We start from the raw sequence: 23,738 nt of genomic DNA, 5'->3' as shown, positions 1-23,738 counted from the left end.
ACTATTGTCAGTTGGGAAACTAACAAATGAGTTGAATTGCGATGCAATCTTTACTTCACAATCGGTGATCTTTCAGGATCGAGTCACCAAGAGGAAGATTGGTGAAGGTACCTATGCTAATGGTTTGTATCTACTGAATCAGTCATCAAAGAACTCAAGAGGGTTTCAAGTCAATTCTCAGCAAATAGATAATCTCTGGCATCAACGTTTGGGGCACCCTTCCACTCATATTTTGAAAACCTTATTTCCTCAACAAGAAGGTAACACAACAGATTGCGAAGTCTGTCATTATTCCAAGCAGACACGTTTGCCTTTTGTACCATCTTCATCTACATCAAAGAGACCTTTTGATTTAATTCATGCTGATGTATGGGGACCAGCCCCTGTTAATTCTGTAAATGGTTTCAAATACTTTGTGATATTTGTGGATGATTTCTCACGAGCAACATGGCTCTATCTATTAAAATCAAAGGGTGAAACCTTCTCCTGCTTCAAAGACTTTCATCGTATGAGTGTTACTCAATTTAATTCCCACATCAAAGTGTTAAGGTCTGATAATGGCACTGAGTTTTTATCCAGTTTATTCTCTGAGTATCTGACTGAGCATGGCATAATGAGAGAGACTAGCTGTGTTGGCTCACCCCAACAAAATGGGGTGGCAGAAAGAAAAAACAGGGACCTTCTTGAAAAGACAAGATCAATTATGATCCAAATGAATGTTCCCAAACATTTTTGGTCATATGGAGTTCTTACTGCAACATATCTTATTAATAGACTTCCAAGCCGTATTCTGGGATTCAAGTCACCCCTTGAGATCTTAAAGAAACGTAAATTGAACTTATCTCATTTGCGCATTTTTGGTTGTCAGTGCTTTGTTCATGTTCAAGCTACTCAAAGGGATAAGCTAGAATCTCGGTCTACAAAGTGCGTGTTCCTTGGATATTCTGCTACCCAAAAGGGGTACAAATGCTATGATCCAATCAATAAGAAACTCATTATTTCCCGTGATGTGATCTTTGATGAAGCCAAAGCCTTTTTTGAGAAATCACAGGAAACTAATCCTCAGGGGGAGCAATTCTTGAGTCCAATTCCATTGCCAATTATTGACCAAAGCTCCTTACCTGTTCAACATAATCAAGAAGAGGAAGAACTTATGACCTTTGACTCAGGTAATATGCACCAACAGATTTGTCCTCCTAGCACCTTATCCAATGACTCATCTGCTAATGAAGGAACCAGAAAATCAAGCAGAGTCAGGCAACAGTCCACAAGGCTTAAAGATTTCGTAACTTATCAAGTTTCCAGGTATCCCATTGCTAAGTATATCTCATTAAACAAGTTTTCGAGTTCTCATGCTGCTTTTGTTGGATGTATTGACAATTCCACAGAACCATCAAGCTTCCATGAAGCTAATACACAATCAATCTGGAAAAAGGCAATGAATGAAGAATTACAAGCCCTCAATGATAATCATACCTGGACTATTGTCAAAATTCCAGAGGGAAAAAGGCCAGTGGGATGTCGATGGGTCTATAAGACCAAGTTTAATAGTGATGGCACCATTGAGAGACACAAGGCAAGGCTTGTAGCTAAGGGATTCACACAAACTTATGGAGTTGATTATAAGGAGACTTTTGCTCCAGTTGCTAAAATGAATTCAGTGCGTGTTCTTCTATCCATTTCTGTCAATCTCAACTGGACATTGCACCAAATGGATGTAAAAAATGCATTCTTGCATGGAGAGTTAGAGGAAGAGGTTTACATGACAATTCCTCCAGGCCACCCCCAAGAAAATCAAAAGGGAATGGTTTGCAGACTTCACAAGGCTTTATATGGACTAAAGCAGTCCCCAAGAGCTTGGTATGCTAAGCTCAGTTCAGTTCTCCAAAGTACAGGGTATAATCGGAGCCTTGCTGATTCTTCCTTGTTTGTTAAAAAGGGAAAAATGGGAACAGTGGCAGTCCTTGTTTATGTTGACGATATCATTATCACTGGAGATAATCAGGTTGAAATAGCTAGGCTAAAATCATTTCTATCTGAGAAACTCTCTATTAAAGATTTGGGTCCTCTGAAGTTCTTTTTGGGTATTGAAGTTGCACATTCTAACAAAGGATTATTCCTTAATCAAAGGAAATACGTCTTGGACCTCCTCAAAGAAACAGGTATGCTAGACACTAAGCCTGTTGGTAACCCTGTCTCCAGCAAAGGAAAACTCGATCTTACTAGCAAATTACTTACTGATATGAGCGAGTATCAACGAATTGTGGGAAGACTTATCTACCTTACAATCACTCGTCCTGACATATCCTTTGCCGTGAGCCAAGTGAGTCAGTTCATGCACTCCCCTCGCATTTCTCACTGGATAGCAGTTAAGAGAATTCTTAGATATTTAAAAGGTTCTGCAGGTCAAGGTATCTTAATGAAGCATCATGGTCATTCATAAATTAAAGGATATTGTGATGCTGATTGGGCTGGAAATCCCATTGATCGCAAGTCTACAACAGGTTTCTGTATGTTTGTTGGTGGGAATTTAGTTACGTGGAAAAGTAAGAAACAAACTGTAGTAGCTAGATCCAGCGCTGAAGCTGAATACAGAGCAATGGCTGCAGCTACAAGTGAATTGATTTGGCTCCAACATCTTCTCACTGATTTGGGAATTAGAAATTCTCTTCCTATGCAGTTGTACTGTGATAATCAAGCCGCCATACATATTGCCTCAAACCCAGTTTTCCATGAACGAACCAAACATATAGAGGTCGACTGCCATTTTGTTCGTGATCATGTTCAATCCAACAACATTCAACCCTCATTCGTCAAGAGTAATGATCAACTGGCTGATATTCTTACCAAAGGAGTTCCCTCCACACACCTGCATTGTCTTCTATTCAAGCTTGGCTGTGTCAATCTTCTCGCCCAAGCTTGAGGGGGAGTGTTGGAATATTTAAACCTGTACTAGCCGTTGGTGTATGTACTTGGCTGTACTGTTATAGCCGTTAGAGGCTTGGTTGTACTGTTATAGCCGTTAGAGGCTTTCTAGCTGTTGATTAATTTTAAGTTGGTATCACAGCTATATATGTAATGTTGAGGTGCCTTTGCCCTCTTATGATGTTAATGATAAGTTGTGTTCTCTGAGTGGATGTAGGCTTGAACCATTATCAAGCTGAACCACTATAAATCTTTCTCTCCCCTTTTACTTTGTTCTTTCCACATCAACTCAATTCCATTAGACCCATCGGAAAGCTCTAAGGTAACCTCCACAAGCTGATGAATAACGCCATGTCAAACCCAGAGGCCTGGAAAAACAACAAGCAAACTAAATTGAAAATTTCCAAAAATGATAATAGTGTGTGTGTGTGTGAGAGAGAGAGAGAAGAAACACAGACTTAACTTACATTAGATTTAGGGTCGAGTGAAGTTGGTTTATAAAATATGTATAAAGTGGACAAATTTGGCATTCCTCTTAAAAGAGAGACCATTGCCGGGACTAGCTCATCATCATAGCTCCCAAAATCCATTTGCAAATACCAAGTTTTATCTAATTGAACTTGCATGGATTCTTCCCTGAACAGAGCCTACAATTATAAAGGCAAAACATATATCATGTTTCTCAATTTACATTTCATTCTTTTCAACATAACTTAATACATAAATATTTATATATATTTACTCTAGCTAGAAAGACCATTATTAATGTAAAAGCAAATGCCACACACAAGTTGAAAACATAAATTAGTTTATCCTACTAAGCAGTCTGAAGGCAGTTGATCACTTTACCTTAATGACCGTTTCGTTTAGAACAAGACCAGGCAAAGGTTTAATATCCCGTTGGGCCAGCCAGGCATGAACCTGTCTTGGGTTAGGCCTGCCCGAACCCATGACGGACTTCGGCCAACCCCAGCCCCGTTTACATTCATTTTTCTCAAATTTTTTACAAATTTTAAAAACTAATTTTTGTCTTCATAATAAAAATATTTATTTAAATTTAAAGGATTTCCCAAAGATTAAATAAGACATTATATATTCTATTCCACAATTATTCATTATTAATTTTCAATTTTTATAAAAAAAATTTATCATTAATGTTTTTTTATAAAATTAATATTCCAATTGTACAACTTAAAAAAATTAATTAATCATTTTTATTAAATAATTATTAAACTTTTAAAATAAATAATTGGGCCACCCTAGCCGACACAACCCGTTATGGACTAGGTCATGGGCTGGACTTGGTTTAAGGTTTAAAATAATAGGGTTAAGTCGAGTTAGCTCAATTATTAAATGGGCCAGTCTGAACATGGCACAAAGCACGATGAGCCCATTTTATATAGGCCTGGCCACACCAACGTGTTGTATGTTTTTTGCGTAAAGGGCATTTTTGGATTTTCACACAAAATTTAGGATAGTTTTGGCATGAAACATTCACATTAGCCATCTTCCATTCCTTACTTTCCTAAGGAATCTCATTCCCCCAATATCAAGAATCTCATTTATGCTTTCGTGTAAGCCCCAGTCATTATTCAATCTACGGTGTGTTAGTAAAAAACACATGAATAAGGAATTCTCATTCCCATTCCTAAGTAGTAATTAAATATATATATATATGCCCTAAATGTATACCTCAGAATAAGGGAGCATTTGTTCGTACTTGTTCTATATTTGATTTATACAAGGGGAGGGGAATATTTGATATTATAATAATTGTTATATGAATTATTTTGTGTTTTCATCGAAAAAAGGTCAATTAGGATATGCTGATAGGAATGCTGGAGGTTTCGAGTTTGTTTTTCGAAATGATGAAGGATTTTCTGTGGCAGGGTTAGCTTTGGGTAAGGGGTCCCCGTTGGGTATGTGGGGCCATTAGTGTAAACCTTTTTTATCTTATTAAAATGATAGCAAATTAACATAAATACATAATATAATATAGATAAAATATACTAATATATGCATGTCATATTACATTAAAACAATCTCGAATATAAAATAACACTATTTAATTTAAAAAAATATTAAAATTAAATAATTATAAAATTATATTATAGAATTTATTCATCAAGTTAAACAGGTATATACAGCGGGGCAGACCAGAGAGGGGTATTATGATACCTACTTAGTCGAGATGGGGGCAAGGCCGGAAGAGTTTTCCATCCCTAGCTTTTCGGTTGGCATTTGTAGAGTGCAGATCATGCAGAAGCTTTAACTCTTTTTCAGGAAAAATTATAGGGTATAATTGATATACCGCCATGTGGTATAACTAATTTAACGTGTAAGAGTATTATTGGACGATGTGTTTATATTAATAAGGTATAATATTAATAATATTCACCCATATTATAACACATAGATTGATTATACCACGTATCAATATATCGATTATACATAATAATTTTTCCTTTTTTCAAGGGTTGAACAAGCTCTTACAATACCTCCCCCTTTTCCGGGGTGATTCATTAAGAGTGCTTCAGGTATTCGCACGCTGCATAAGGATTTTTTCCTCAGGTGGATTTTTGAGGGTATATGTTTTCTTTTGGCCGGACCCCTTGGTGATCTTATCTTTATTGCATATTCCTTTCCAAGTGTGAAAACCAGAAAATCTCAATGAAATAAGCAATCAACTCATTCAATGGTTAAAAAATTAAACAGTAATTGAGGTTTTTTTTTTTTTTTTTTGGTCTGAAAATACGTATATAGAAGGCAACAAGGCCAAAGGCATCCCCAAACAAGGGAGAAGCCATACAAGGAACACTACCAAGAACGATAAAAAGAAAAGAAACTGAAACATAACAAAACAAAACATCACTAGACAAGCTTTATATTAAGACAAAGGACTGTGCATTTCCACATCCTAGCTACTATAAGATATTAAAGATAGAAACATGTATCTTACCGATGAATCTATGCTATACAATGTTAGACCCTTGGCCTCCATATGTCTGAAATTCAATGTTTTACAACTTACAAGGGCCATTTTGGTTAATTCCCATATATATTTATGGGGAAAAAGAAGATCGGGTGGGGGAGAGATTTTTTTATTTTTATAATTTTTATGTTTTGATTTTAAGATTTTAATGACTTTTTTTAAGATCAATCAATTAAGAAATTGCTGCATAAACAAGTTATTCATGCTACAGATCATGCTCTATGTGAAAGTTTTCTCCATAATGAGGTACCCAGATGCTTCAGGTTTCTTGTGAGCAAAGGCAGTAATTTTTCTCCCATGCATTTCAGTTATGTTTTACACTAATGCAAAACTTAATGCTCTCATGGTTGTAGAGGAGAAACTGGCCGGAGATGCTGACCTTAGGCCTTGCAATCTTGGTACAATTTTCTCTATTTTTTCAGGTCCAAGTAGCTAGTCAGGCTGATTGTAGAAATCATTAGGAAATTGTTTTTGATAGCCTTGAATGGAGCTACAGAAAGTTGATCACTAAATTTGGGAGTTGGGACACTTAACTTTTTGTAACTTTTTAAGGCTTATTTCTCGGAAAATGATAATGCAGTTGCAACAGGATATTTGTTGTCTAAGTCTTCCCCAAGGTTTGGCAGTGCCTCAATCACAGAAGGGTTTCAAAAGCTTCATATCTATGCAAGTGTAGCATTCTCGCAATCAATTAATTTGATTAGGAAGAATTAATGTCTAGCTGATACGATCAGACTGTGATCCCATCAATTCTTTGAGCCTCTAACCATCGTTCACTACCAAAAATGGTAATATATGCATTACACATAATCCCTTTCCAAATTCTCAAAAATTGGTACCTCTTCTCTTCAAAAGTGTCCTGCATATGTGTTCTGGTTTTCTCAATACTTTTATGGATAACCCCCATTCTAAATACTTTCACAGATAGCTCATGCTTTCCTGTGAAACAATCAAACCCCTTAAATCTCAATCTCTTACTCAAACTCCATCTCATCAATCGGCTCTTTTGCTTCCAACTGCTAATCTGTCCCTCAAACCAAGCAATTGCCAAATCCATTACCTAATTAAATTAGTGATGACCTTAAACATAAGTTTAAAATCAAGCTAGCTAAACTTCTCCTTCCTATAATTTTTAAATCAAAATAAGTTTAAATGCAATCTTTCCACTTGATTATCATGTAGAGCCTACACTTCCAACTCATCAGACTGTTGTACAGAAAATGCCATCAATCTCGACATTTTAATCCCCCTCAACACTTGATTCAAATTTGCAGCTCCTCCTCGCAATAGGCGCTAATAAGTTAAAGTTTCAGAAATCTTTCTACATTCTTAATTCCAATCTCGAGTTACATTTAAAGATGCACATGACATGACTGAGACTAGTTAAAGTCAAGGAGATTCCCAACCTTCAATTTCTTGTTTCCTCTGGGTTTTGCGATAGGTGCCATTTACTTTGCCCGAAGAGAATCATTGTACGTCCACCACAAATACAGCAAACTGTAACTCTCTATCCCTCTTGATTCTGGCAATCTCTCTGTCTTTCCAAGCTTCATACTCCTCTGCCTCGTTTACTTCATCATTAGTATCAATATCATCTGCATTCATGTTCTTCGTCCTTGCGAAACCACAATCTGCCTTGTCTCTCTTTTCCTCGAGCACCCTTTCTTGAGCCTCAAGTCTCTCAAGTTCAGCAATCGTACCTCTTTGGCTCTCTCCGACTTAGGAAGAAAAACAGGCTTCTTCAGCATCACCACTCTACCAGTAAGCTCAAGCTCTTCTTCGGAGTCAGAGTCAGTCGCATATTCTTCCTCATCTTCAGTTGTCTCAAGGACTAGAGCTTCTTCTTTCTCCCTCTGACTCTGACACAACCACCTCTCCTTAATTCTTCTTCTTCTTTCCTCCTCTTCAATTGTTGAAACAATAATCTCGGCTTGCTGGATACGCCTCTTATGATCAGCTCTAACATCATTATCATCTATCCTAATCATGCTGCTCTCAGCGAAACGACGCAGTCTCCAGTCATCATCATCTTTACTAAAATTATCCCAAGAATATTACTTAATATCATCCCCATCATCTTTTTCTTGGTCGACATCACAATCTTCTGCCCACTGGGGATGTTTGCCAGGCATTAACCTTTTAACTTTTGTTTGCCCAATTTTACCTCTACCCCTCATTGCAGCAATCACGCTATCACTAACGCATACACCCGCGCGCTGTCACCGACATTGCTGCTTGTGCTTACACCGCGGGAAATTAGGGTTTTGAGAGAAAAGGGAAGAGAGTGAGACGTACAATACAAGATACCAGGTTCGGTTCAATGTACATGCTATATAGATAATTTCTGTTCAAGGAATGAGAGATTTGAACTCTGGCTTTTGATACAAGGCAAATGCTCTCAACCATTAGAACTACAAATCCTTACCCTTCGATTAACAAAATTGGGTATCGCTTGCCAGGTGTCATGTGGCATATTGTGTCCTTTCATTTGCATCTACCTCTCTGAATCCTAAGCCTCTAGTTGGCAGCTGAGGGTTTGTGAATGACACCAATGTCTCAAACCCATCATATGGATATTTGTACCCCGGCTTCCTATTGTCAACTTCAAAATGATCAGATAACTTCTCTTCTTATGGGGTTTATGATTTTATACAACTTTTCTTTTTATGGGGTTTATGGGGTTCTGCCTTAACTTCATAGAACAGATTTGGTTTCAAACAAAGTGGCAGAATGGAAATTAGAAACACAAATAAAACTTCAATTCCTACAGGCTACAGACCAATGAAATCTCAATCCGTACCAAAGAAAACAAAGATACAACCTGGCAGCTAAAGAACAAATTACAAATAGAAAACCAGATTACAAAGGCCCAAAACATAGTATAGAGAAAAAAGCAAACACACATGCAGCCCAAGAAGCAATAACAGAACAAACACTAGAGGGAGGCTCAAGCTCAATAGAAATGGCCCAACACGCCCAAACAACAACAATAGGAAAACTCAAGAAATCCCTAATGCTAAAAACTTAGGGTGCGTTTGGTATCCTACTTAAAACTTATTTTCAAAATTTTCTTCTTTAATTCATTCATAAATGTTATAGATAAAAACTAAAAATAGTTTACATAAAGGATACCAAACAGGTTATAAGAAATTAAGAATTGCCTTGCCACAAAAAAAAATGAAGTAAAATTTATGCTTACTACATAAATGTGGCCGATGAACCATGTCTCGTGCCTTGCTTTGCTTTTGGAAATTTATTTTGACTTAAATTGGCTCCTAAATTACTTTGTCTCGTAAAATTTGTCATATTACCTATTTAGGCAAACTAATGTGACGTGCGCCCATAATTTTTTTTCCCACTTAAGTGCCACATGCTTGACTAATGAAAAACATAGATGTATATATATATATACAATAATAATCACTCGCTCACCATAAAAAAGGGGAAAATCAAACTTGGGACCTCGATCTCTCAATATTATGGGGGAGAGAAATACCACTAGATTAATAGCTAGTTGGTAACTAATGAAAAATATGATAAATTTAACAAAATGTAGCAATTTAAACATGAAGAGCAAAGTTAGTGAAAATAAGTTTTATGGGATAAAGTGAAAAACGAAGTATATCGTTAAGGAAAGTGAATGAGGGAAAAAGAAAGGGAGGTGGTGTGGAGGTGAGATTCAATTTTGAGGCTTTTTCTAATAAAGTGAACCCATTAGACCAATAGCTATTTGGTCAACTAAAATTTATCTTTTGAGGTGGGTAAATTGATGTATTCTTGTATGATTTAGAACCTGATGACATTATGACACTCCTATTAGTTGGTTGTATCATTAAGAATTTGAACCCTCTTATTGTCTTAGGTTTTTGTTTTGTTTTTGAAATGAGATATTTTGATTCAATTAAAAATCTAAGTGAGTTATATGGAAGTCCTTAGCAATACATCTGTAACCAAGAAGGACAATTCTCTAACTAAAAAATCATATCTCGATTGTGTAAACCAAAACATGCAATAAAATGTGTCATATTATTACACTATTATAATTTTTGAACGTGAAAGACCTACCAAGAGGCCCTTTATATTGCATTCACAAGAACACTTTTAGTAGCCAAACATATACCGCACATCGCTGTTTTTAGTTTCTAATTTAATTGTCCATTAAAAATCCAAGAATGATAATGTAAGTTATGTATATATGCATTTTTGTGCATGACTAGGAGATGCTATAATTCAGAAATATGTTTTAATTTTTAGAGTCTATTAATTATAAGGTACTAACAAAGCAAAATATTAATCAAAACCACTCAATCTATCTTTATTAACTTGCGGACACTATCTACCAGCCCAAAATATAACATGCGGACACCTTCCAAAAGAAACGCATCACAACCAAACCAACTACACAAACAGCCCAAAACTGATCTTCTTCTTTTCTTTGCCAAATCGATCTCTTTCTTCAACTTTACCAAATCGACAATTGTTCATCTTCACTCACAAGCATCGTTTTGCAACTCCAAAAAAACTGCAGTTTCACTTGCAGTTAGTAACTGCAACTGCAAGCCTGCAGCTCTAATAAACTGCAGTTTCAGAAACTGCAATTTCACTTACACTACAACTGCAAGCTTGCAACTCAAATAAACTGCAGTTTCAATTCATTTGCAGTTTCAGAAACTGCAGTTAGTAACTGCTCATAAGCTACTATGTTCACATACTGAAGCTCAAGATGTTCACGATAAGAATGTGCACAGGAAGGCAGCTAATCAAGGCTTGATACAGCAAGCAATTGACTGAGCCATGTGGCAGTTTGTTATTAGTTCAGATAGTTAGATTAGTTAGCTAGCACCAGCTGTGATTCCAGCTGTTAGAATTAGTTGTAAATTTATATAAACCCTCATGTAATCATTATTCAATTAATGAAAAGTTTTCTTCAAAATTTCTCGATCTTTCTCTTGTTTCTCTCCAAGATTTTCTCTGTCTTTGTTTCTCTTCTACTGCAACTCCAATAATCTACAGCTGCAACTCAAATAAACTGCAGTTTCAGTTCATTTGCAGTTTCAGAAACTGTAGTTAGTAACTGCAACTCCAATAAACTGCAGTTTCAGTTTACTTGCAATGTTCTATAAATTGAGCTTAAAAAAAAAATCAAGAACCTTCTACTGATAAGAAATCAAAGTAGGAGTCTACGTACCACAAGCTGTGATCATCCCCAATCGAGGAGAAGTCAGAGTGGTCAGAGCAGATCTAGAAGGCTTCGATTAAGCTCGGAGCAGATCCATTAGAAGGCTTCGATCAAGCACAGAGAGAGAGAGAGAGAGAGAGAGAGAGAGAGAGAGAGAGAGATCTGGAGCTTATGAGATTTGGAAATACAGAGACTCTAAAAACATAGCCAAACAACGTACAAACTATACTGGAAAAGAAAAAGATAAATATTAAATATTCTATAAAAAATAAAAAAATGTAAAAATGGTTATTTAATGTGGGTTAGTAAAGGACAGCTAGCCCCCAAAATACGAAAAGTACCTTATTGTTAAGTTTAAACAATATGTATAATTGAGGGTAAATATAAAAGTTGTCATGTAGTAGGAGATAATTAATTCTAATTTTTATTGCAAATACGTGGTAAAAAATATTCACATAATGTATTTTTTTGGTAAAAAAAAAATATTCACATAATATTTGATAAAATATAAATTACATTTTCATATATCGGATTAAACCTACCAACCTATCAGTTATCACCACTCGGTCCACTCCAACTCCATGGAAATTCCACCATGTTGAAAATAGACATCGGTCATTGGGCCTTTGCTTCGTCTACCATTATCATGTCCAAAAAGCCGAAAAAGACCACATACCCATCAAGGGGCCAATTTACGCAATACACGTGTCGTACCATGCACACGGCCGCACCCTAACATTTCCCATTAGGGTTTTTAAGATTAGGTTTGCCACTCCTCTATTTCTCTGCCGCATTGGTTAGGGTTTTCGTAGCCACAACAACACACATACACTCCCACAAAAATTTTTCTCTCTCGAACTTTCTCTGCTCCCAAACGCACTCTAACCCTCTACACTTCCCATCAACCGTCTCCCATATTCGATTCGTTCATGGATTCGAATAATCTCTGAAGGGTCTCGTGGTTGCTTTTCAAAGTCGGTGGATTTCTAGGGTTTTGGAATCGGACTTTTCGGAGCTAAGAAATGGCAACCGCGAACCCTTTCGATCTCTTGGGCGATGACGACTACGAGGACCCAAGTCAACTTCTCGCTGCTGCGCAGCAGAAGATCCCTCCTGCCCAGCCCAAGAAGGCTCAAAGCCCAGCTACTGCTGCTGCTCTGCCCGCTAAGCCCGCCAAGCTGCCTTCCAAGCCACTCCCTCCTGCTCAAGCCGGTGAGTTTCGATTCATTTCGTTGCTTTTTATAGTTCATTTCTGTGGTTTTGTGTTTAAATCACTGTCTGGTTGTCTGGAAAATGGAAATGAATATTTTAGCTTCATCATATTGGTTGTGTGTATCTCTCTTCCTGGGTACTAAAGTAAGTTTTGATGATTTTTTTGGTTATTTGGTATTTGTTGTTTTGTTAAACTGGTTATTTTTATGAGTTATTGCTATTGCGGTGATTTGTTGAGATTTGATCTTTAAGTATTATTTGTCTGTGTGTTGTGCATATTCATACAGTTTCGTCTATTAAGTTGTATGATGTGGTAATTTGTTGTATTTTGAAACTGAAGAATACATGTGCACAAAATTTTGTCATGAACCCAAGTGAGATTTAATTATTAGGACTGATAAAATGAAATCTGAATGAACACTGAGCATGATAATGTATTTAGTGTCCATTTGAATTAAATCCATTATAATTTAATGTAAGAGGTATAGTCAGGGGGAGTACCACTTATTTGAAAACATTCCTTTTGTATGTTGACTGAGAATTACTGCCTTTGTTATTTTTATTTTGGATAGCAATGACAGCCCTTGTTAATGTAGTCCATGTGGCTCATATTTTCTAAAGATTTTGAATGCTGTTTTTTTTTTTTTAATTATTAGAATCCCCTTTCCGTTATCAGTTGCGTTTGTATTCTTCTGGGTGCAAAACAAATGGCCGTTATAATATCTTGTAGGATTTCAATATGAATTTTTGATGAAGATTTTCCCGTAATTGGTCCAGATACCAGAAGGATTATTCTGGTCTTTTTGCATTTTTTTGTCTTATTAGAAGCAAACCTCTGTTATCTCATGACAAATTAATAGTCTATTGAATTTCATATGGTTGTATGTTTCATATTATATATGTTATATGATCATATGATTCATAACATAACGCTGTTTATCATGTGCAGTGAGGGAAGTAAGGAATGAAGGTGGCCGTGGAGGGGGCCGTGGTGGTGGGCATGGGTTTGGTCGTGGTCGTGGTGGAGGTGGTGGTGGATTTAATAGAGATCCAATCAACACTGAGAACACCAATGGGTTTTCTGGTGGGTACAGACCAGCTGAAGAGGGAGATACAGGGAAACTTTCTGAAAGACGTGGCGGCTATGGTGGGCCTCGTGGTTCCTTCCGTGGTGGTCGCCGGGGTGGTTTTAGCAATGGAGAGGATACAGAAGGGGAACGCCCTCGGAGGACATTTGATCGTCGCAGTGCTACTGGACGTGGGTTAGTATTCTTTAATCTATTGTATCATATAGATGATCTCCTATTCGTGGGTTTTCATCATTGGCATCTCATCATTTTTCTGTTATTTTGCTAATTATTATATGTGTAATATCAGGAGTGAGTTTAAGCGTGATGGGGCTGGTCGTGGGAACTGGGGATCTCCCACTGATGAGATTGCTCCGTAAGTATATCTTTTTTGATTCCTACATGAGTTTGTAAACCCTTGATATGATGACACTTTTATTTAATCTCTATCCTTGTATGATGCTTATTTGCATGAATATTTTTGCTAAATTAAGGGAGGTTGAAGAGCCTGGCACTGAAAGTGAGAAGAATGTTGGTGCTGAGAAGCAGTTGGGAGAGAATGAGGCTGCAGATGCCAACAAGGAGAATCCTGTGAACGAGTCAGAAGAGAAGGAGCCTGAGGAGAAGGTAAATTATACTGTTTTCACGTTGTTGATGCAACATTTCTGGATACCTTGAAGATAACTGATTGGATTGGATTTTTTGGCCAACCTAATGTTTAACTTTATCCTTGTTGAACATTATTACAGGAGATGACTTTGGAGGAGTATGAGAAGGTGCTTGAAGAGAAGAGGAAGGCTCTGCTTGCACTGAAGACCGAGGAAAGAAAGGTTGACTTGGACAAAGACTTGAAGTCTATGCAACAGCTTTCAAATAAGAAGGGAAATGATGACATCTTTATCAAACTGGTGAGTTCAACACATTGAATATATACTAATCTTATTTTATTTGATGTTGCTATTGTACTTAATAATCTACTTTGCCATTGATTGTCAGGGTTCTGAAAAGGACAAGCGCAAAGAAGCTGCTGATAAAGAAGAGAGAGCTAAGAAGGTTGTTTTTTCTTTCATACATGGTTCATTTTTTAGCTGTTTTTTTTTTTTGTTTTAAATCATTATTGCAGCTTTCATTTTGATGATACTTGAGACAATTCCAAGTTGTTTCTTGGTTGTGACAATTTGGACATGTTGGTTGTCTTAATAGTTATTACCTGGTTTGAGCTGAAACTTTTTAATCTTGCTCAGTACTGATTCTTTCTCTTTTTATATATTTTTTCTGATAAAATCTCTTCCTCTTTCCTAATAATTTAAGCAGACTGGGTTCATATACCCTGTTAGGCTTGCTTAGTGACTGCTTTTTGCACATCAGGATTGAATTTGCAGTCAGTGTGGGGTGCTGATTATAGCCCCACTTATTCATTTGTCTTTTATACTCGTACTTTACATTCTAATCTATTGTTTTGGAGGATGACTGCATTCAGTTTAACTTGGTACAATTTGCAGACTTGTGGTTGTGGTTTTTTAGGGTCTTGGTTGCTGGATTATAAATTGAAAAAGAGAATATATGTTTAAATAATTTTGTATTATAAGGAGTACATTGGTGAAATCTAATGACATTTTTCATGCGATCTAGTGATTATGGATGTATATTACTCTTAATGTATTATTGTTTTGATGAGATTTTTGACTGCGTGATTTATAATTGTGTGTAGTCTGTTAGCATAAACGAGTTTCTGAAGCCTGCTGAAGGGGAGAGGTACTATTCCCCTGGTGGTCGTGGTCGAGGCCGTGGCCGTGGTTCACGAGGTGGATACAGTGGAGGACCTGCTGCTGGAGGTTACGCAAGCAATGTGGCAGCACCCTCCATTCAGGATCGTGGGCAGTTCCCATCCCTGGGTGGCAAATGAGAGTCTACTGCTACTTCCAGCTCGAAGTCTTTTTATCCATTTTGGGGGTTAATGTGATACAATTAGAGTGGCAGGCTATCCACAGGAATATTAAGAACCATTTTTATTTATTATCTATGCTTTTTGAGTGTAAATTTTATGTCTTGAACAATTGAGTCATGCATCAGTTTTGAGTTGGAATAGGTTGAGAACAGTCACTGTTTTTGAAATCTACTGTTTGCTTTACTTGATTATCATTCTTGGTTCTTATGGATGAGCATTATTGATTAGCTGTTAGTCAAAGCCTCAAAGGGCATGAGCTAGGAGGTGCTGTTTATCTAAAAACGATTATTCACCTCAAGAACCTTGACTAATTATACTCGTCTGCTAAAGTTTTGCTTAGATGAATCACTTGTTAGGATGGGTTTAACGTATAGAGGTTGCTCCATAACCTTGAGTCTTGCTCCTTTTACTACTTCCTATATGACTTTCTTGGGAGGATTTTACATATCAATACGATCCAATCAGAATCAACCATCATTTGAAATTGTGTCCCACTTTGTTCTTTGATTGGCAATCTGTCACAACATATGAAATGGTCTGATAACAGTACAGTAGCTTCACAGTTCATCCTTTGAAGCACCTCCAAAAATTTGTTGTCTTTTTTTACAGTGGTACAGAATTTTAATTTTACAAATATTTCATGTTATATTATTATCGCCCGTTTTTCATAAGCATTATGATTTATGACTCCTACCCCCCATTTTTGATTTTGCATTTGGAATAAAAAACGTCATCCAACATTTTTTTCTCGCGACCCGGCAAAGGAACCCTTTTTTATTTATTGCGGGAAAGATCTCCCCTTGTGTTCTAAACCGAGCATAAACTCTCGGGAATTCAACTTCCTAGTTGTGCATGAGAAATCATGATGCTCTCTTTAAAATTCTTGAGAAATATATAATAAATTCGGTTTTCTTCACCACCAACTATGACAAATCTTAGAAACACCAAAAAACATCCTTCACTGCTGCTCAAAATTTCCTCACAGACCAAACATCAATACTCTTCCCTCTCCACCTTCACAATCCAAAACCTACATGCCAATCAAGACAAAGAACCCCTTCCCGCCAACTTTCCCTCCCGCCCACCACAAGAAACACACTTGGTTTCTTCCCGTAACATGACCCTGAAGATCACAAACACTCAATGTGAATTCAACGATATCGTTATGTCAAATAAGTTGATCACCAGCTATATTCGAGCTGGGGATTTAGATTCTGCTCTCAAGGTGTTTGAAAGAATGACAGTTAGGACAACAATTACTTGGAATTCAATTTTAGCCGGGTATGCGAAAATGCCCGGGAAAATGAAAGAAGCCTGTGAGTTGTTTGAAAAATGTCCTGAACCAGACACTTTTTCATATAATATTATGTTGGCTTGTTATTTATACAATCTTGACATTGATTCTGCTTTGGAATTCTTTCATAAGATGCCTGTCAAGGACACGGCTTCTTGGAATACTATGATATCGGGTTTTGCTCGAGAAGGGAAGATGAGGGAAGCACGTGCGTTGTTTTTGGAGATGCCAAAGAAGAATGGTATCTCGTGGAGTGTGATGATTTCGGGGTATGTGAAATGTGGGGATTTGGAGCTGGCACAGGAATTGTTTGAGGTAGCAACGGTTCAGAGTGTTGTGGTGTGGACTGCTATGGTTACTGGGTATATGAAGTTTGGAAAGATTGAATTAGCAGAGAAATTGTTTAGAGAGATGCCTGTGAAAAATTTAGTAACTTGGAATGCTATGATTTCAGGTTATGTTGAAAATTGTCAAGCTGAGAAGGGTTTGAAGCTTTTCAGGTCAATGATTGAATTTGGGGTTGGGCCAAATCCGTCAAGTTTGAGTAGTGTTCTACTGGGCTGTAGTAACCTATCTGCATTGCAGATGGGTAAGCAGGTACATCAGCTGCTTTATAAATTTCGATTATATAATGATACAACTGCAGGGACCTCATTGGTAAGCATGTATTGTAAGTGTGGGAATTTGGAGGATGCCTGGAAGTTGTTTACCAAGATGGCACGAAAAGATCTTGTTACTTGGAATGCAATGATTTCTGGTTATGCTCAACATGGAGCAGGTCTAAAAGCTCTCAATTTGTTTGGTCAGATGAGGAATGAGGGAACAAAGCCAGATTGGATCACATTTGTGGCTGTGTTGATGGCTTGCAACCATGCGGGATTGGTAGATCTTGGGGTTAAATATTTTGATTCAATGGCAAGGGATTATGGAGTTGAAGCTAAGCCAGACCACTATACATGTATGGTAGACCTTCTTGGTCGAGCTGGTAGGCTTGTTGAAGCTGTACATATGATAAAGAAAATGCCATTTGAACCACATTCTGCCATTTTTGGAACCCTTTTGGGTGCTTGTCGGATCCACAAGAACTTAGAGCTAGCTGAGTTTGCCGCCAAGAAATTGCTTGATCTCGATCCAACGAGTGCAGCTGGTTATGTTCAACTTGCTAATGCTTATGCGGCAACAAACAGATGGGACCTTGTTTCCAAGGTCAGGCGATTGATGAAAGAAAACAGGGTAGTGAAGACACCTGGGTATAGTTGGATTGAGGTTAAGCGTGTGGTGCATGAGTTCAGGTCAAGTGACAGGGCTCACCCGGAATTAGCATCTATACATGAAAAATTGTTTGAGCTGGATCAAAAAATGAAGTTGGCAGGCTATGCTCCAGATCTTGAATCTGCATTACATGATGTTGGGGAGGAACAGAAACAGCTGCTTCTATTGTGGCACAGCGAAAAACTAGCAATTTCTTTTGGGCTTATAAAAGTGCCATTAGGGACCCCAATCCGCATTTTCAAGAACTTGAGAGTGTGTGGGGATTGCCATCATGCCACGAAGTATATATCAGCAATTGAAAAAAGGGAAATCATTGTCAGAGATACTACAAGGTTCCATCATTTCAAAAATGGGGTTTGTTCTTGTGGTGATTACTGGTAAGCATGCAAAACAGTAGCTAGCTCTGTTGGATCTCCTCAAGAATTCATCGTGACAAGGTGACAAGGACAACGAGGGTGTCAACAAAGGTATCTGCTCAATCAGATCACCATACATATCCTTCTGATCAAGTTGGCATTCCATATCTGGTTCTATATTTGATAAACTATGCAACATGTGGCCTTCTAATAACGTTCTTGTCATATATTGGAGCTGGTTTGGGTGCCTGTGGATTGACATCATCCAAAAGCGGACTGTGCTTTCTTGATTACCAAATGCAGCTATTTACGTTCTTTTTGCTGTTGGCCACCCCACATTCTACAGCTGCATATAGAACTGGGTACATAATGTGATGCCTCCAGATCAACTGAAGGGGTTCAACTCAGCTTCCATACATAAAATACATCTAAAATCATGCCAACACAACCCAAGCATGCACTGCTTCTTGAAGAGAGAGCCTACAAGATCCCCTCAAGTTCTGTAATTCAAATGCGGTTCTGAGAATTCGAAACTCAATAGTAACTTTTGTCCTCAGGAATTGAAGTTCCTAACGAAATCATAATGTAAGATCTGTATGGGAATGCTTTTGGCTATGCCCAAAGGCTGTGTTTTTTAGGAATGCTTTTGGCAATGCCTAAAAGGCTGTATTTTTCTACTATGACCTTTCCTGGATTACAGAGTTGGGCAGTGCTTCCAAGTGAAAAAGTGAACATATAACACTCCATATAATAACGCTCAAATATGCCTAAAATTTGATTAAATAATTAAGCGTGGAAAGGTGTGACATTTGTTCGATGCGACTCACCACTGGCCAATAATAGAGATCTTACAGTAGTTGCATTCTTAATGGTGAAACTTCCCACATTTATTCCATCGCCTACTAAATTAATCGATCGCACAACAGTTGCCAACACTATTGAAAACAAATCACGCATCTGACAAGAATTAGGGGAGCAGAACAAGGCAAATACTGATATTCACCAATATTCCTAATTTGTACAAAAGTTTTTTAAAACAAATACATTGAAAAGAATGGAAGCTTTAACAAAGTGCTTACAAAGAAAATCATAACGAACAATCATCTTCATATCAAAGCGTTAAGATAAAACTAGGTTTACATGCCACAAAGAACACCGATAAACACCATTGCCCACCAATTATTTTCCTTTTAAGTAGAGCAGCAACCAGACTTTTGGTTGACAGGCTGTCCTCGAATCTGCACTGTTGGAGGCCTGGCGTTGTTCATCGGTTGACTTGCCATCCTGCAGAATAAAACCAAACACGTGAAAGACGTCAATTATCTAGAAGCAATCAAATAACTATGGCTTAACTCACAAATTTGTTACAAAAGATCCAAATTTAAATTTCCAAAGGAGCATAACTATGAGTTCCTTCCCTAACATACAAAGACACAAACACCATGCAAATAAAGTACCTGTTCTTGATCTCAGCAGCCATGGCCATGAAAGCTTGCTCTACATTAGTGGAATTCTTAGCACTTGTTTCCATGAAAGGGATCCCAATTTCATCTGCAAAGGCCTAAACAAGGAAAACACCAAATTCAATAATTATAATTGAACACATCTCCAAGATATACAACGGGAAAACCTGGAGCCTGCTCATCAAAGATTTACCTTTCCCGTCTCATAGGACACAACTTTATTTGCTGTGAGATCACACTTGTTTCCAACTAGTAGCTTGTTCACATTTTCACTGGCATATCGGTCAATTTCATTCAACCATTGCTTAACATTGTTGAAGCTCTCTTGGTCCGTGACATCATAAACAACCTGCAAGAGAGCCAACAGCATGAGACTAATATCTTGCGTGAAGAGCAAACTCATGAGAAAATAACAGGCAAAACAAACAAATAGTTTCCAACACACTTACAATGATACCATGAGCCCCTCGGTAGTAGCTGCTAGTGATTGTCCTAAAACGTTCTTGACCAGCAGTGTCCCACTGCACATCCCAAGAGCAAACACAATTAGCGATTAAGAACAGAAAAAGGCAGATGAAACAATGTTTGCATTACTTGTTGATAAACAAACCACAAGATGCGTGAAAGAACTTGAAAAGTCAATTTCATTTGAACTAATCCAAAACAGCTACCAACTTCATCAAGATAAACAACTTTACTACTAAGAATCTCAGCCCACGATGCAAAAAGAACAAAAAATGAAAACCCAATTCATATATACTTACAATTTGAAGTTTAATAGTCTTCCCATCCTGCTCCACAGTGCGGATTTTCTAAATATACAACAGGAAAGAGAGTACATAGATCAGTGAGTTGAATTAAACGAATCAGTGATCTAATAAAAGCCAACAAAATGCTTACAAAGTCAACTCCAATTGTGCTGATATAGCTATCCAAGTACGAATCATCCTGGTTTGCACAAACACATGAGAACAATTAGAAAGCTCAAATCTCACATACCCAACTGTGCTTACATACCCAACAATTAGAAATTTCAAACTTAACATAAGAACAATTGTGCTTACAGCAAACCGCAGAAGTAGACATGACTTGCCGACACCAGAGTCTCCAATCAACAAAAGCTTAAACAAATAGTCACTGCAAACAGTTTGCAACACAAAACTTACTAATCACAATTAACTATACAACAATCAAAATTAAAATTAACAGAACCGATCCAACCATTTAGTCTATGAATTATTGCAAATTATGAGTCCCAAAATTTTAACATAAATTATGAATCTAACACAAAAGCTGGACGGATCTGATTGCGATGCATCTAGATCTATATTGAAAAACCCTCAATTCGAACAAAAAACCAAGCAGAAATTTTTAATCAAAATTGAATAAAATTAAAAGCTTCCATGGAATTGGGGTTCGAGAATCATTGCAAATACAATCAAATTCGATCTCGAAAATAAAAAAAATAAAATCGGAATCGGAATCAGAAGAATTTTGGGGTTGAACTCACTATTCGGGATTCATGGCTGGAAGCGGGAAAGAATCGCGAGAAATTGGAGAGAATTCCGATTCCGGCGAGAAATTGCCGCTTGGAGTGAGATCTTCTTCGCTCGCCGGAGAGAGAGAGAAAGGAAGAGGAATTGGAGAAGAAGAAGAAACCGAGGAGAGGGGAAATAAGGGAAGATGAAGGTGCGTGTTTGTATTGGTATTGGTATTTTTAAAGCACCCTAAAATGTCGGAATTCTCTGTAGTGCCTGTGACGTAGTAACAGGGACTAGATTCCGCCACGTGTACTCTTGATCGATTGATTTTACCAAAATGGGCTTTTTACATTTGATTCGCATCTTGATTTTTACTTCTTTTGTATGGAATTAGCATCGTGATTAAATCAAAATTACATCACAAAGTTTATATTAGAATTAATTTAGAAAATTAGAATGCCTACTATCATGGATTAATTATATAAGGGATTGTGAGGGACTGTCTTATAAGAATTCTTAGATTAATTCAATTACATATATTTAACCAAACTTATATCTATTTTATTATCCAGTAACTTATTGACATTGGCTTTATTGCAAAAATATCATTCACACTGATTGATCGGTTGTTTACTGAGCGATCAACAGTTAATCAATTGCTCCGCTATGTTTTTTTTTTCGTTAGAATTATAATTATGACTATCTCACAATCACAATTATGAATGTACTAAGTGTTAGACCCTATAAGCCTAGAATTTTACCCCTGTTACACTAAGTTCATACAAGTTTAAGGTTAATAAGAGTTTAAGAATTTATATTTAGGCTTTAGAGTTGATGCCCTAATGTCTAGAGATTAAACGTTGAAGCTTAAGTCTTAAATTATAGGCTTAATTATCGATTTATCACCCAAAATTGTAACTCATTCACACTTTGCCACCTGAAAGAGTTTTTGTCCCAGATTATCACCTGTAACTTACATCCGTGTCCCATTTTACTTTGTTCCGTCAACAATTCCGTTAAAAATGATGACCTGGCAGTTAATGCTGACGTGGCGCGCTGGATGTGTGCCACGTGTCACATCTTTGCTATTATTTTTGGATTTTTTTTTATTTTTCTATTTTTATAAAATTTAAAAATTAATTAAAAATAGCTCCGAACTAAGAAAAATACACGGAAAATTCCTATGGACTCGTCTTGACTAACACTAATTTACTATTAGGTTAAATTATCAATTTGCCCTCTAAAAATTTCCCAAAAAATTAGAAAGTCCAAATTTATTTCTAAAAAATTAAAATAAATTTCCCTCTATTAAATAAATTCTAGAATTTTCGTAAACTCTTGGACAAATTCTAAAAAATATTTTGGAAATTACCAAAAGCTTGTTTTAGAGAATTATTTCGAGATTTTACAGAAATTCTAGAATTTTTCTAGAATTTATTTTATAGGGAAATTTATTTTCCTCTAAGACCGAGAGGTCTTTTGGGTAGCAAGTGTTCACGAGAAAGGTATTGTTAGTTTTTAGAAGACTAACGATGCAGACCTCATATTTTTGGAGTTCGGGAGATTATCCTATAAATTTTCAAAGAGTCTAGAGTATTTTAATTTTATAAAAATAAATTTGGACTTTCCAAATTTTCTGAAAATTTTTAGAGGGAAAATTGGCATTTTGACCCCATAGTAAATTAGTATTAGTTAAGACAAGTTAGTAGGAATTTTCCGTGTATTTTTTTAAGTTCGGAGCTATTTTTAATTAATTTTCAAAGTTTATAAAAATAGGAAAATCAAAAAAATCAAAAAATACAAGAAAAGATATGACACGTGGCACACATCCAGCGCGCCACATCAGCATTAGCGGCGAAATAATCATTTTTAACGGAATTGTTGACGGGAACAAGGTAAAATGAGATACGGATGTAAGTTAGAGGTGGTAATCTGGGACAAAAAAACTTTCAGGTGGCAAAGTGGGAATGAGTTACAGTTTTGGGTGGTAAATTGATAATTAAGCCTAAATTATAATACAAAGATTGAAAAAATAACTAATGAATAAAGTTGTGACTGTGACTCAGTAAAAAAGTTATAATTGTCATGCAGTCATAATTGCATATAGATAAAAAAATAAAAATTTATTCGATCAACTAGTGAAACGATCAATCAATTGGTAGAACGTCGACATTTTTTATGACAGTTAAAAATTTGGTACATACATTAAAGAGTGGTTATATTATCATCATCTTGTTCCATTTTCTCACCTACCTTATTTTTACACTCACCATTAAATTTTAAAAATATATAAAAGCACTTTTTACACCCCTTATTATTTATATAATATTTTTTGATATACCAACTCAAACACCCACCCAAAAAATATTCTTCCCACCCCCTTAACTATTATCTCACTCACCCATTTTTTTTTTTTTTATTAACTATAACACGATATCGTTTGGATGCTCATGTGGTTCAATCATACCAGTGATCAATTTCATTTTGGAATCTGTGTTAAATGTGCTGACTACCAAAGTTAGGAGGCTTAACAAGATTCATAGTAATCA

At 36.7% G+C, this 23,738-nt stretch overlaps 3 protein-coding genes and 1 pseudogene across 3 annotated transcripts; 2 read left to right on the top strand and 2 right to left on the bottom strand.

The window, feature by feature from the left end:
* Positions 1–7,384: 7,384 nt before the first annotated feature.
* LOC147273700 (uncharacterized) lies at positions 7,385–8,323 on the bottom strand (annotated as a pseudogene).
* Positions 8,324–11,880: 3,557 nt separating this feature from the next.
* Positions 11,881–15,514, top strand: LOC147273699 (Hyaluronan / mRNA binding family). The gene is made up of 7 exons (XM_086256351.1): positions 11,881–12,308; positions 13,258–13,570; positions 13,686–13,751; positions 13,870–14,002; positions 14,125–14,283; positions 14,372–14,428; positions 15,087–15,514. Exons 1-7 carry the CDS (start codon positions 12,119–12,121, stop codon positions 15,279–15,281), a joined length of 1,113 nt encoding a protein of 370 aa, XP_086112477.1. The 5' UTR covers positions 11,881–12,118; the 3' UTR covers positions 15,282–15,514.
* Positions 15,515–16,170: 656 nt separating this feature from the next.
* LOC147273698 (Tetratricopeptide repeat (TPR)-like superfamily protein) lies at positions 16,171–18,761 on the top strand. Its single transcript, XM_086256350.1, has one exon. The coding sequence runs from the start codon at positions 16,249–16,251 to the stop codon at positions 18,268–18,270; it is 2,022 nt and encodes a 673-aa protein (XP_086112476.1). The 5' UTR covers positions 16,171–16,248; the 3' UTR covers positions 18,271–18,761.
* Positions 18,762–19,217: 456 nt separating this feature from the next.
* On the bottom strand, positions 19,218–21,407 carry RAB1C (RAB GTPase homolog 1C). The gene is made up of 8 exons (XM_086256352.1): positions 21,219–21,407; positions 20,773–20,845; positions 20,609–20,656; positions 20,473–20,520; positions 20,158–20,229; positions 19,902–20,057; positions 19,703–19,806; positions 19,218–19,529 (listed from the first exon to the last, which is right to left on the bottom strand). Exons 1-8 carry the CDS (start codon positions 21,230–21,232, stop codon positions 19,436–19,438), a joined length of 609 nt encoding a protein of 202 aa, XP_086112478.1. The 5' UTR covers positions 21,233–21,407; the 3' UTR covers positions 19,218–19,435.
* Positions 21,408–23,738: the final 2,331 nt, after the last annotated feature.

The sequence above is a fragment of the Dryas octopetala genome, chromosome 9 (assembly GCF_963921425.1).
Source record: "Dryas octopetala chromosome 9, drDryOcto1.1, whole genome shotgun sequence".
Classification (NCBI taxonomy): Eukaryota; Viridiplantae; Streptophyta; class Magnoliopsida; order Rosales; family Rosaceae; genus Dryas; species Dryas octopetala.
This window is presented reverse-complemented; position numbering and strand designations above follow the sequence as displayed.